At 37.0% G+C, this 14,115-nt stretch overlaps 1 protein-coding gene across 1 annotated transcript; it reads left to right on the top strand.

The window, feature by feature from the left end:
* Positions 1 to 553: 553 nt before the first annotated feature.
* On the top strand, positions 554 to 10,951 carry LOC147473688 (cation-chloride cotransporter 1-like). The gene is given in 20 exon segments (XM_086587136.1): positions 554 to 869; positions 949 to 1,098; positions 1,555 to 1,633; positions 2,612 to 2,703; positions 3,236 to 3,350; positions 3,936 to 4,036; positions 4,211 to 4,272; positions 4,552 to 4,757; positions 4,759 to 4,783; positions 5,801 to 5,812; positions 5,815 to 5,873; positions 5,875 to 5,915; positions 6,505 to 6,700; positions 7,705 to 7,934; positions 7,936 to 8,102; positions 9,459 to 9,575; positions 9,578 to 9,622; positions 9,725 to 10,017; positions 10,019 to 10,646; positions 10,649 to 10,951. Coding segments are annotated over 20 exon segments (2,952 nt in total). The 5' UTR covers positions 554 to 702; the 3' UTR covers positions 10,816 to 10,951.
* The last annotated feature ends 3,164 nt before the right edge of the window (positions 10,952 to 14,115 follow it).

The following is a 14,115-nucleotide window of genomic DNA, read 5'->3' as shown; positions in this document are numbered from 1 at the left end:
ATAACATGCATACCCATAAACCGGCGTACTCTAGATTTTGTCATTAAATTATGTTTTTAGGTACGCCTAGATTAAAGACCATTTCTTTCATGATGACATATATATATATATAGCAGATTTGTGTATTACGTCCAAGTTCCATTTGTTTCTACTATTAAAGTATTCAACTACAAGTCTACTTGCATCAAAAAAAAACTACAAGTCTACTACATTTGAGTAGTTTCCCACCGGTATGAAAACTGTATAACCGAAAACAGTTATTGTTGTGTCGCCAATGTTCCCTTAGAGTTCAACAGTTTTTTTTTTGTTTTCTAAAAATCTCACCCCGTAATATTCAAATGTTAGACCAAATCTTTGACAAGCAACCGTAACATTCAAACCCCGATTGATTCACGTGACTTAAGATAAGGGTAAAACCGTCTATTTAAGTTTAGCCACCTTAATCCCTCCAAGCAGGGACAGTTTTTCTTCATTTTTTCGTTCCCGTTTCTTCAGATCTCCATCTTCTTCCTCATTCTCTCAGATCTCTTCACAGATCTCGAGGACATTTTTGTTGTTGTTTTTTTACATTGGATCTGTTAATCCCGATACAACACACTCATAACAAAAAAAATCATTCATTCATTCATTCATTCAATCAATCAATCCCAGCAGCTCGATTTCATTTATTAGGATTGATTGGGTATTGGATTTGAAGAAGAAATGGAGAATGGAGAGATTGAGAGTCACGAAGAAGAGGTGGTTCCATCGAGAAGTGGTGGGAGTCGTCAATATAGACCAGTGGTGGCACATGATCGAGCTGTTGTTGAAATGTCTGCCTTAGAACCTGCTTCTTCTTCTCGTTTGCCCGACCGTGATATTTCCCTAAAGTAAGCTCTTTTTTTTTTTTAATAGAATTAATAGAATTGACTTCTCTCTATTGGTTTAATGATTATTCTGTTTGTGCAGGCCAGTTAAAGTAAGACCACAAGCAAATAAAGCTTCTGATGCAATGGAGGGTTCACTTCCTACTCATGCAGCTCTGAATGGGCCTCAGAAGGAATCCAAATTAGAGTTGTTTGGTTTCGATTCTCTTGTTAATATTCTTGGCCTCAAGAGGTAATACTTGTCTATTATTATTATTTCTTTACTTAAGTGTTTATACTCATTAACAAGTTTAGCTAAGTGCACTGAGGATCTTAGCACAAAATGCCGCAAAGTCTTGCTATATCCGGATATATGAAGTAGGACACGGGGACACAACGAATTAAAATAATAGCAACTTTTACTATTCTTTAGTTAAACAACTAATTCTTGGGATCAAGACCTTACAAAACCCCTCATTACAAATAAATAACTATAAAAAAAAGGCATATCATGGAGCTGTGACTTTGTATATGGAGTTTTTATTTGTATTTTAGGGTATAGAAGAAACCCTAGTTTGAATTTGTATGCACAACCTGTCTGTGAGACTGTGTGTTATCATGAAGTTTCCATGTTACTTAGTTATTTGTAGTGTTATCATGAGTATCATTTGTATGTCAATCATTACCTTTTTCCTTGACCAAATTTCAGCATGACAGGAGAACAAATTCCAGCACCTACTAGTCCCAGAGATGGGGAGGATATCGCCATCACTCTTGGTCAGCCAAAGGTATGTTAATCCTCTTTACATGTTTTTTTTTTTGCTCGGTAATCCTCTTTACATGTTACCATCATTACAATAAACATGTCTCCTTTATTTTACTATTCATTTAAAAATTACAACAGTCAACCGTGTGTGGCTTTTTGATGAAGAATGTGATGTTTATATGAGTACGGTTATGTTGATACTGTGTGTTCTCATAATAAGTTCCTATACCGAGGATTTTCATTTACCAACCGAAAGAATCTTTCATGGGATACATCTTTTTTAGTACAACAGTGACTTGCTGAGTTTGAATTAATTTGTTTGTGGTTTACTATATGGCTGTTGGCAGGGAACAGCCAGAAACCTTTTAAATATATTGCAGTTCCAATGAATTTTAATATAGTTAGTTGGAATATGAGGGGCTCCAGAAGTAAGGAAAAGGCTAGGTGATTGAGGAGGTTCTTTGGAAATTCTATTAAATTTGGACATCCAACTTAAAGCCAATTGGTGATAATTGGAGAGGCCCCAAGACTTATAACCTTTAATGTGTGGCTTAACATATCCCATGTAGGACTAAACATCTCAACACACCTCTTCACGTGTGGCATTACTTGAGCCTAACACGTGGTCAAACATATTTGGGTTACGTGGAGTAACCAACAAGGCCCTTTGGACCAAACACAATAGCCTGCTCCAATACCATATCAAATTGTCAATTTCTCCATAAGCTCGAACGTATGTTGAGGGACAAATTCTATAAATGAGAGGAGGCTCGGGGAGAGAACATAGGTGGGAGTATGGGACACACCTAGAAAATGGGGGTGGAATAATCTCAACAAATTCAATCTTATGTTTAGGTGGGAAGGCATTACCCAAGAGGTACCCTGATGTAATTAGGGATTACCAGTCAAAATATAAAATATATTGTAGTTTTACACTTTTGCTGACTTTTAAAATCTTTTCCATGTGTTTTTGATGGATGAAATATGATTTATCTTGCAGCCAGCTGGAATTAAATTGGGGACTTTGATGGGTGTATTTGTACCATGCTTGCAAAATATAATGGGAATCATCTATTTTATCCGATTTTCTTGGTAAATAACATCTACCCTATGCTATTAATTATTATCCGTAATGGTAGACCTTGCATGTATAAGTTAGTAGATCAGTTGGTGTGTCCAATTCTATTTTCAGAAATCAAGAAAGAATGTTAAGGGTTGTAATATATGGTCAGTTAGGATTCTGATCATTGAATAGGAACCTTCTTGTGGATATGATACAACTAATCCTGTTGAATGATTCACCTGTTTGAAGAGAGATTAGTATGTATCCTACGAAAGAGACAATGACGGGAAAGAAATTTAACCTTGGATAAGGTATTAAAAATGATTTGAAGAAGTAGAACAAAATAGGTGGTATGACATACAATATAAAGGGTTGTAAAGTGAGAACTCTTGTGGCTGAGGTCATTCACAAGGGATTAAGGCAAGAATGGTGAGGAGAACAAACAACTGAGGTTCTGTCTTAGATATGGTCTTTTTGCTTTTGCTGTTGTTGTTTTTCGTTTTTAAACGCGCTACTCGCTAGTAGTGTTAATGAAAAAATACTGCCCTCTTCCCTTTTCAGGATAGTTGGTATGGCTGGCATACTGGACTCGTTATTGTTAGTCTCCTTTTGTGGCTTGTGCACTTTCTTGACTACATTATCGTTAAGTGCTATTGCTACTAATGGTGCAATGAAGGTATGTGATACCCGAATTATGCCTTTTATCATTTTATTGATTATTGCTTGTCCACCTTTTTTTTTTGAATAAGTTATTATTGCTCAAGTTCGTGTTAGTATGAAAGGAGTATTGTAACTGAATTATGTAAAATTCTGTTGTAATGAGGCACAATTAGAAATCACCAAAGTATACTTCCCTGTGTTGTAACTTGTAATGGATTCAGACTTTCTGTGACTGTGTACAAATTAGACACCTGTAGAAACAATATAAGGAGGATATCTATGACTTATGTCTGTATGTTGAGGACGAAAGACTTGGACACACAATAAGAAAAGTTTTGAAGGAGAATGTTTAATTTTTTTCTTCTCTGATAGAAAATTTTCGTGACTGTTGAGTTGTATGTATAAGGAGGAAAACATTGGAGAGACAGGTGGATGGTGGATGTTCTCTTCAGGCCTTTTTATGTAATGTATAAGGAATAGAATCTTGGAGAAACAACAATGAATAGAATTTCCTCCTTGCACCTCTGAGTGTGTCATTCTTTTGGGTCTTACGTAAATGTTGATTCCTTTCTTACCAGATTTTTCCTTTTGTATCTTCTAGGGTGGTGGACCATATTATCTGATTGGTCGAGCACTTGGTCCTGAGGTTGGTGTAAGTATTGGGCTGTGCTTCTTCCTTGGGAATGCTGTTGCTGGATCTATGTAAGTGGAATATAGCTCTTATTATCTTTTGTTCTAGAGTGATGGCTATGCAGCAATATCAAACTCTATGTTTTGGGATTTCAGATAGATTGTATATGTTTTCTTACTGTGAGAGAGAATTCACAAGAAATATTCACTTTTAATTCCTGCCTCTGTTGGTAATGATTTCTTCAGGTATGTATTGGGAGCTGTTGAAACCTTTTTAGATGCTGTTCCAAGTGCAGGAATGTTCAAAGGTAAATGAGTAATTTGCATCAGGTGACATCATTGGCTTCGATCTCTGTAAGAATCCTCTTTGTTAAGTATAAGCCATAAAAGCAAAGTTATTCTCAAGATCTATCAAATGAGACCGATGTTGAATGAGGACCTAAGAATATCAACTACTATGTTCAGGTGTCTGATCAATGTTGGGATACGATGTCTTCCAGGCATGCCGACGTGTGTAGTAGGCATGAGTATGTAGTATCTAAATAATGTGTTATTTCTAATTAGTATTCCTGATTTTGGCAATGCAGGCAGTGTAACCAGTGTCAATACCACTTCAGGAATTCCGGAGACCATACACAGCCCGAGTTTACATGATCTGCAAGTATATGGGATTGTTGTGACCATTCTCCTAGTTTTTATTGTATTTGGCGGTGTGAAGATGATCAACCGGGTTGCCCCTGCTTTCCTTATACCAGTATTGTTCTCATTGTTTTGCATTTTTGTTGGGGTCTTCTTTAGCGAAGAAGGATGATCCATCACGTAAGTTCTTTCTTTTCCATCCGTTCAGGGATGATTTCCATAGTTTGAAATTTGCTTTAATTTATCTGACTGTAAAAGTAGCACAACAAGCTGTTAAACGAAATGGTGCACCTAGAGATGATTGAAATTGATTTAAACTTTTGCAAAACAAGCCTTAAATCATTCACATTATTGTATTTTCTGAACAATTTGAATTAGAAAGATGATTTTGAGTGTTTAATTGAACAGGATACCATCCGTATATATGTTGTCTATCAATAAAATGTGCAAAAGTATATTAGCTGAAGATAGAGTGATACGGCTCTCTTTTACCCTTCATAAACTTGTCCCACTTCCTAACCACACACCTCTCTTTGTCAAGTTGAATCAACTTGTCCTTGTAATTCGATTGACACCTTTCCTGAACTTCTCCTACATGATTCATATGAGAATGATCATGCTTACCTACTTTGTAATCACCAATCATAGCTGTTTATGGTCAGTGGGAAAAGAATCCCGGTTTCCTCATATCCTATAGTTGTTTGGATGGAAGAGCCATTAGTGGACATATGTACTTGCATTTGAAGGCCCCACTTGTATTCTCATTTTTTTCTGTATAACATTATTATAAAATTAAAAAAAGAAAGAAGTTACATGGAAGGCCGATGGATCTTCTAGTCTTTGGGCAAGTTTCCAAATTTAAAGTAAAAAAAAACTGACTAATGAGAGTGGCCAAAATCTTTAATCTGCTCTACAAACCTGGATCTTAGTTAATTTGAAATGAAAATTCAAGGTTATTTAATAAATGAAGTTGCTAGGAGGATTGCAGAATGCAGACCAAGAATAGGAAGATAAGTATACAAATGGACATTCTGAGCATTTTCCATTGGTATTTCCAAGTTGCACTTGTGATTTTGTTCTGAAAATACCTCTTACCAACTGAAGATTATCTGCATTTTCTTTTCTTTTTTATAAGTTATCTTTTCTTTTAGTTTATGCACTAGAATTTACTGATAAATGGTTCCAATCTTTGCACAGCTGGAATCACGGGTTGAGCTCAACGACATTTAAAGACAATTTGAGTTCAGAATTTCAACGCACCAACAATGCAGGGGGTACCTGATCCTGATGGATCAATTGACTGGAATTTTAAGTAAGCAACACAAATGCTTAATGGTTTTCGTGTAGGTATACCTATTCTGTTTTGTTATGGTGAATATGTGACTTATTTGGGATCTTATGGGCTCCCTTTAATTAGTGCCACTATTGTTTGATAGATTCAGAGCTTCGTTCTTCACACTTTTGGATATGCTTTTTATGTCTACACACATTGACATTACCATGTAGTATCTAGTATTGAAGTGGGTCTTTAGTGGTGAAGTTGATTTTGTGATGGCTGATTTCACTTGTTTCTTTAGATTTATAAATTCATTATAATGCACAACCAAGGGAATCAACTCATAAACCTGGGTGTCAAACATTTTTTTTTCTTTCTTCTTTTCATTTTTGTCACTCGTTTATCTCGAAGAGAAATAGATCTTCTACCCAAGTTCAATCCAGGGAAAAACTACCTTTCTGTTGCTTTATAATCTTGTTTCAAGTGGCCACTGAGTTTTTATAAATGTTCATTTCATATATGTTTTTGTGCAACTGTTGAATCTTGCTGGATTCTCTCAGAAGCAAACTAACCTCCTATTCTAGATGACTTCTAAGTTTTCTAATAAAATTGTTCACCATTCCAGTGCATTGGTGAGTCTTTTTTTCCCTGCTGTTATTGGAATTATGGCTGGTTCAAATCGCTCGCCCTCGTTGAAAGATACTGAACGTTCGATACCGGCTGGAACCCTGGCTGCTTCTCTTACGACAACTGCTTTATATTTAATCTCTGTGCTGTTATTTGGAGCTCTCGCAACCAGAGAAAAGCTCATGAAAGACAGGTACTCATTTCTTTTCAAATTTGTTATTGACTTTAGATGGATTGTGTCTCTTACATTCGTTTCTTGGGATTCAGGATCCCTTACTGAATTTCACCTAGTTACCCTGCGTGTGTGTGTGTGTATTTCCCCCCCTTTGATTGAGTGAGAAATATTAAGAATATGATTGAAAAAAAAAACTTATAAGCATACAATTAGCATTCATCAAAAGAAGAGAAAGGCTCATCAATTATTAATGTACCAATATAGTTTACTTCTCACATTGACAATCTCTCAATTATGCTCAATCCTGCATAGCTCCACAATGGCCTGAATCTTGTTTGAAATGGATACCATTCATTTGATCTTCCAAACCACGTTGAAACTGTTTGCAAAGATCTAAGACAGTTAGTTGAAAAAAAACATAGTCAGCGTGGTCGAAAAAGGTTTTTGTTTCTTATAACATATTTTCTACGGTGTATCATGTATGTAGTCGAAATCAGTTCCATCACTTGAGGCAAACTGCCCTTTCAGTTCCATATTTGCAACATTCTTACTGTACCCCTTAGATTCTTTAACCATGCTCCCTTACCAGAGTATCTTTTTGATGCTCATCAGTTTCTTTGCTACTGAATTATAATTTAGCAAAAAGTTGTATTTTTAATATCCTGTTTTAACCTTGGAACATAACAACGGAGTGTCGACATTGTTTGTTCAGGTCCATATTTTCCTCATTCCATTGGTTAAAACCTTCTTCCAAGTTATAAATTCTTGTCATATACAGGCAGACTATGGATCTGATATTTTTCCTTGTGCTCTCCTCTTTTGCCCAAAATATAATTTCTGTATTACTACCTTTGGTTGAGTCATATTCAGTATAAATCTTGTAGACATGTCGGGTAGATTTCTTTCTTTATCTTTGGTGTCAAACGCTATGGAAAATCTTTACTTGGAGACTAATATTATTTCACGCTTGGAGTAAATGCTTTCTGTTATTTTAGCTATCTGTGAAAATAACTTTTTCAAGGGCTACTTACTGCTACAGTGGCTTGGCCTCTTCCTGCTATCATCTATGTGGGGATTATCCTATCAACTCTAGGGGCTGCACTTCAAAGTCTCACAGGGGCTCCTCGATTGCTTGCAGCAATTGCCAATGATGATATCCTACCGGTTCTTAACTATTTTAAGGTTGCTGATGGGAGTGAGCCCTACATTGCCACCCTCTTTACGGCATTCATATGTATTGGGTGTGTTGTGCTCGAACTTGGATCTTATCTCACCAACCATTACCATGTTTTTTCTCCTGTGTTATGCGGGGGTGAACTTATCTTCATTCCTTCTGGACCTTCTGGATGCACCTAGCTGGCGTCCCCGGTGGAGATTTCACCACTGGAGCCTTTCTCTTCTTGGAGCATCACTTTGTATTGGTATGCCGACTAACTTATTGGTCATGTTTGTTCGTTTAGAGTTCCCCTCTGTCTGTCTTTCTTGAAGATAATATATAACTGAGCATGTGACAATATACATCTTCTCTTGTTGTCTTAGGATAGTTTTTTAAGCAGTCTCAGCGCCATTGCTTTTATCTCAATTCAACTAAGTTACTTTACTAAAAATGGATTTTTAGGTTATTGGTGATGCTTAACTTGTTATCTTTTTCCAAGTCTATTGCCATCTGTTTTGACACATGCAATGTGGTGGAGCCTGCTATTTCTTGGAGGTCCTTGTTGCCAATTGTTCATCTTAGTTGTTGATTATGTCTATTGCATTGTGATTGGAAGCTTGTCAAAGTTCACCAAAGAGATGAGAATATTTTACAAGATACAAAATTTGGTCTTCTGGTGTTACAGTGTTAGTGTGTTGCCTGTGCTCATTAATCTGAAACACCCAACTTTTTCATTGCATCTTATAATCACTTGTTGAGTGTAGACAGAAAAGCATGTGAAACAAAACAAGTTACACCATTATATGGAAAACTATGTTACATTGAACAAATTGCTTACCATTTCAGTAAATGGTATATACCTCTTTGATAAAGGCATGGGAAATAACGTGATCATCTGAGTAATCTCTGCAGCTGAGAATTTATTTTCTTATTTTTTACTCTCTGCTTTGTCAAATTGAAAATTCAACGCGGCACCCACTGTGGCCAACGAAATTCTGTAAACAGTATCTGCTGATGGAATCTAGCAGAAGTAAAGAGATGCAGTATATACTAGCCCCATTTTATAGTGTTTTTCTTGCAGGAGTCTTTTATTTGGAAATAAAGGTTTAAAAACCTATTTCTAGTGTGTTTCTCTCCATTGCACACATTACTTTTAAAGACCTTTTGCGCCACTATTTCATTTTAGACGATTTTTTCTGTGTGATATTATTCTATACCCATGAATATCTATTTGTCTATTTGAGTGTTGAAATCATTGAACAGCTGTTCTTAGGGTCTTCATGGTTAATGGATGACAATAGTTAGTGCATGATAGCAGACACTGTAACATGTTATTTTCTCATGTTGGCGTTTTCTCACAGACAGTTTCTACCAGATTTTTGTTCAGTGAGTAAAAAACTTGCTGTTCATGGATAACAGTTGGACATTACTATTTATCTGTCTATTGCATTCTGTAAGCATCATGATCAGGATTATATATTTGGTTTATGAGCAAACTCGTTGGTTTTGGGCATCAATATAGGGTTATGATGGTTCCACATGTGTCTGAGGGTTTATGTTTTATCGTTTATTTAATAATCTTTTAAGCGTGTTTTAATACTTCTTTATTTGATTGCTGCAGTTATTATGTTCTTGATCTCGTGGTCATTCACGGTTGTCTCCCTTGCCCTTGTTAGCCTTATATATTATTATGTGAGCCTAAAAGGGAAGGCTGGAGACTGGGGTGATGGATTCAAAAGTCGTATTTCCAGTTGGCCCTTCTTCGCAGTCTTCGATCATTAGGAGGTATCTTTACCAACTTAAAACTGCTTGAAATGATATATTTTTTTACCCATGTATGCTACTTCTGATGAGGGGTCTGAGAATAGCATCTTTCATTTCTTGCAGCGAATCAAGTTCATCCCAAAAATTGGTATCCGATCCCTCTTATATTCTGTCGGCCATGGGGAAAGCTTCCAGAGAATGTTCCTTGCCATCCAAAACTTGCTGACTTTGCCAACTGCATGAAGAAGAAGGGCCGAGGTATGTCCATCTTTTTTTCTATCCTTGATGGGGATTACCATGAGTGTGCTGAGGATGCTAAAGTTGCCTGCCGCCAGCTCAGCACCTACATAGACTACAAGCGCTGTGAAGGTGTGGCAGAGATAGTTGTGGCACCGAACATGTCTGTAGGCTTTAAGTGGAATTGTCCAGACAATGGGCCTTGGCAACCTTAAGCCAAACATTGTTGTGATGAGGTACCCAGAGATCTGGCGAAGGGAAAACCTGATCGAGATTCCAGCCACCTTTGTTGGCATCATCAATGATTGTATTGTCGCAAACAAGGCAGTTGTGATTGTCAAAGGCCTTGATGAGTGGCCCAATGAGTACCAGAGACAATATGGGACCATTGATTTGTATTGGATTGTGAGGGATGGTGGTCTCATGCTTCTTCTCTCTCAGCTACTTCTTACAAAGGAGAGCTTTGAGAGTTGCAAGATCCAGGTGTTCTGTATTGCAGAGGAGGATACAGATGCAGGGAATTTGAAGGCTGATGTGAAGAAATTTTTATATGATCTTCGCATGCAGGCCGAGGTGATTGTTATAACAATGAAATCATGGGAGGCACATGTGGAAGGTAATGTGCAACAGGATGATTCTGTGGAAGCATTCAATGCGGCTAAGCAGCGGATTGAGGCGTACTTAGTGGAGATGAAGGATAGAGCTCAAAGAGAAGGGGCACCACTAATGGCTGACGGAAAGCCTGTGGTTGTGAATGAACAGCAAGTGGAGAAGTTCCTTTACACAACTTTGAAGCTAAATTCAACGATATGCGGTACTCAAGGATGGCAGCAGTAGTGCTCGTAAGCCTACCCCCACCACCAGTCAGCCATCCACCCTACTTTTACATGGAATACATGGATATGTTGGTAGAGAATGTACCAAGACTGTTAATGGTCAGGGGTTACAGAAGAGATGTTGTCACCCTTTTCACATAACTGCTTCATAATTCCCCATTAGTTGTGGTATATGGAATACATGCCATCTATCGATCAACATTGTGCCATAGTGAAGGGTCCATCCTTTGACAGCCGGGGTACCTGGGGTCTCCAATTTTGTGAGATATCAGATGCGTTTTTTATTTTTTTTTCTGTTTGTCCTTTTTTTTTTCTTATTGTTCATATATTTCGAGAATTTTGTAGTTTTTTCTTTTAAATTCTTTCATTAAGTTCCTTACCAAAAAGTTGTTTCCTCTGTCGTCCCTTGCATATTCCTCTCTTTAGTCTGACGGGGATGATAGTCATTGATTGTATCAGAACAGCTGAAAATAGTTGAAGATATACATCTTTAGGTTTATTCATGTAACATCTTCCATGTTTTTATGTCGTTCTTTTGTCATGCTTTATTGTTCATCCTACTTTTACTGTATATCAGTGGTACAAAGTCAATTTTTGGTTTTTGTTTATTGATTATGTAAATCTCTGATTGTTTGAATATAAATGTTACAATTGCAAAAGTACATAGTGTTTCAGCAGACCGTCGTGTTCATTTTACAATCAATATTCGCAGCTAAAGAAATTGAGATAGCTTAAGACTTCCGATAATGAACCAAGGAGAAATATCAGGAGACCGACTTGATTTTTGTTTTAGAATTTAGTTTCCACTTTGCACTATATCTTTTGACCTGAACAAGAATCCACACCTTTGGTGTACAGTTTTCTTCTATTTTTCTACCAAAATCTAGACATTCTTAGGAACTGTAAAAGAAGATTCATTAAAGCGTGGTTTATATACTTAATTATTGCTCATTTAGTGACTGCATTGAAAAGCTGATTGCATTAGTACAGTGAACTGAACAAAGTTCAGGTCAGGTGGCTAGACATCATCATCGGGTTTTTCTGTGAACTTCAAGCCTATCTCTTTGTAACCTGAGTTCAGTTTTATCCAATTTATTGCAGAAGAGTTGGAAAAACCTATCTCGAAGTTCAGACTACTGCAGCCTCCTAGACGGTCCTAATGTATTATTGATTCATTGGGATCCTCCTCCTTAACATAAGAAGCTGGAGAGTGCTGGACAAAAGGACATGAATTCCCTATCATTGCCGGAAGAGGTGGGGTTTAGTGCTGGTTTCGTACATTTTAAAAAGGTTAAAGACAGCTGCTATATGTAGAATTCTCGTGGTTCAAAAGAGATCCACTCATCCACACCATAGTCCAAAACAACAGAAGACACGAACCACTTGGTGTAACGGCTACCTGTTTATAATAATTCTAGCACGTACAATAATTTAAGATATCACCGACCAATTTTCCCTTTTACAGCTCCCCACCAACATTCAAATTCAAATCTGACCATCTGTGTGACTTTCTCCCCCATAAAATTCCCACCATGAGTGAAATCTTCCACATTGCATAGGCAACCTAAAAGAGTGATTCAGAAGAGACCCCAGTCTCTCAAGTCACTCACTGGTCTTCAGAAATGCCTAGAAAAAGAATGGCCATCATGGAAAGAGCTTTGAATCTCTTCAAAACTTCCATGTTGATGGCTAAAATGGAAAAATACACCACCCCAAGACTCATTTTCTTGAAGAAAACCAGAAAGCTTAAGAAGCTCAAGCTTCTAAAGCACTATAATTATGGTTTTATAAAAGAGTATGAGTTTTCTCCTTCTACTACTCCTCTTTTCATCATTACAAAAGCTCATTTAAGAAGAGAAGCCACCGCGACATTTATTCAATGCTAAGCTTCTGCAGCTGTTTGAGTGTGGAAGGAGCAGAGTTTGAGGGAGAAAGTGAAGTACATTATGCTTTAGAGGCTTTGCCAAATGTCGAAGATGGTGGCGAGAAAGAGCTCTCGTCAGAGTCATTTGATAGGCGCGATGAAGACTTTTCGGTTGATCAGAGGGCAGAAAAGTTCATTCAGAGATTCTATGAAGAAATGAGAATTCAAAGGCAAGAAACAGTTTTGCAGGTGGAGGGCATTGCTTGAAGTGGATATCGGTTCAAAGTTTTCTTATTCATTGATGTGTCATGCGGATTTTGTCTTTGTTTGTAATGTTTTCTCGCTCCACATAACTTTTTTCAGATTGTGGAGTGAGTTTCGCTTTTCTTGATTAGTTCATTTTACATTTTAGGATCAATGCTTGTAATTGTTCTGTGAAGCTTTTTAAGTGAATTGACGAGTTTGTGCAACGCAATATAATCACTAGCTGTGCACAAATTCACTTAGAAAATACCAGACTACAAGAGCTTCCAGGTTTTTGCAATCCAAGATTGTTTGCTTGCCTATTTTAGCAAGCGTTCATACTAACATGGGAATTATATTTTTATTCTTTTTCCATAAATCAAGAGATCTTATCTTATTGTCGCTCGCCATGATCATTGACAATCGCCTTATCTTGAGTGTTAGTTCTTTCAAGAAACAAGGAGTGTTCAACCTATCAAAGTCCTTCCACACGAAATGTTGTGAGAAATGAAATTCTTGTTCATGCATTAACTATTTATTCCCATCTTGGGGCGTAAACCTTTAAAGGCTTGGGACACTCCTAAAACACTGAACTTGTTAGTTCCAGAGGACTTCAAAAACTAACCTACTAGGTAATTACATAATTAACTTTCTTTTCCTTATTGATTACTTCTGAGTCCCTTCCGATTCTCAGCCAGTTTAGCCTCTCCCAGTTTTCCCTAGATTGCAATAAAACTTATGTCCTATGAGTACGTGTAGAAGCTGCTATGCTAATAAGGAAATTGAAAAAGAAGCAAATTACGAAAGAGCCCAGCCCAAATCCGAGCCCAAGTAACGCGATCAGAACTATATATATATCAGTCCATAAAAATACAAGTTTAGTGATAATGGGATTAGTGGATCTCTACATGATCATAAGAATGAATGTTGCTCATGACAACACCAATATGTACCAGTTGTTATTAAATCCTAATTGGCAAGTTTTTTTTATGGATAGATCATTATAGCAAAAGAAAAACAAAATAATATTGACATAATTTTGTAACCACAATAGCAATTTCGATCCTAGAGTCTGAACTATATATATATATATATACTCACAACTAAACTCTAAGAAACAATAAAAATACCATGCCCCTGAAACCAACTACTTGGTCAACCAAACTATGCTATGATGATCCGATTCCGGGAACTGGTCGAACCACATTTACTTGGAGAGTCCAACAGGCGGTTGGGGGTCATTTTAGTAATAACAAATGGCGGGTACGCTCAGTAATAGAATGGGTGCAATTATAACAACTCTGTTTCCTTTTTCTTCTTCTGGTATTCGAAAG

This window comes from Coptis chinensis, unplaced genomic scaffold, assembly GCF_015680905.1.
Source record: "Coptis chinensis isolate HL-2020 unplaced genomic scaffold, ASM1568090v1 utg1955_pilon_pilon, whole genome shotgun sequence".
Taxonomy (NCBI): Eukaryota; Viridiplantae; Streptophyta; class Magnoliopsida; order Ranunculales; family Ranunculaceae; genus Coptis; species Coptis chinensis.
The sequence above is the reverse complement of the archived record's forward strand: the minus strand, read 5'-3'. Positions and strand labels throughout refer to the sequence as shown.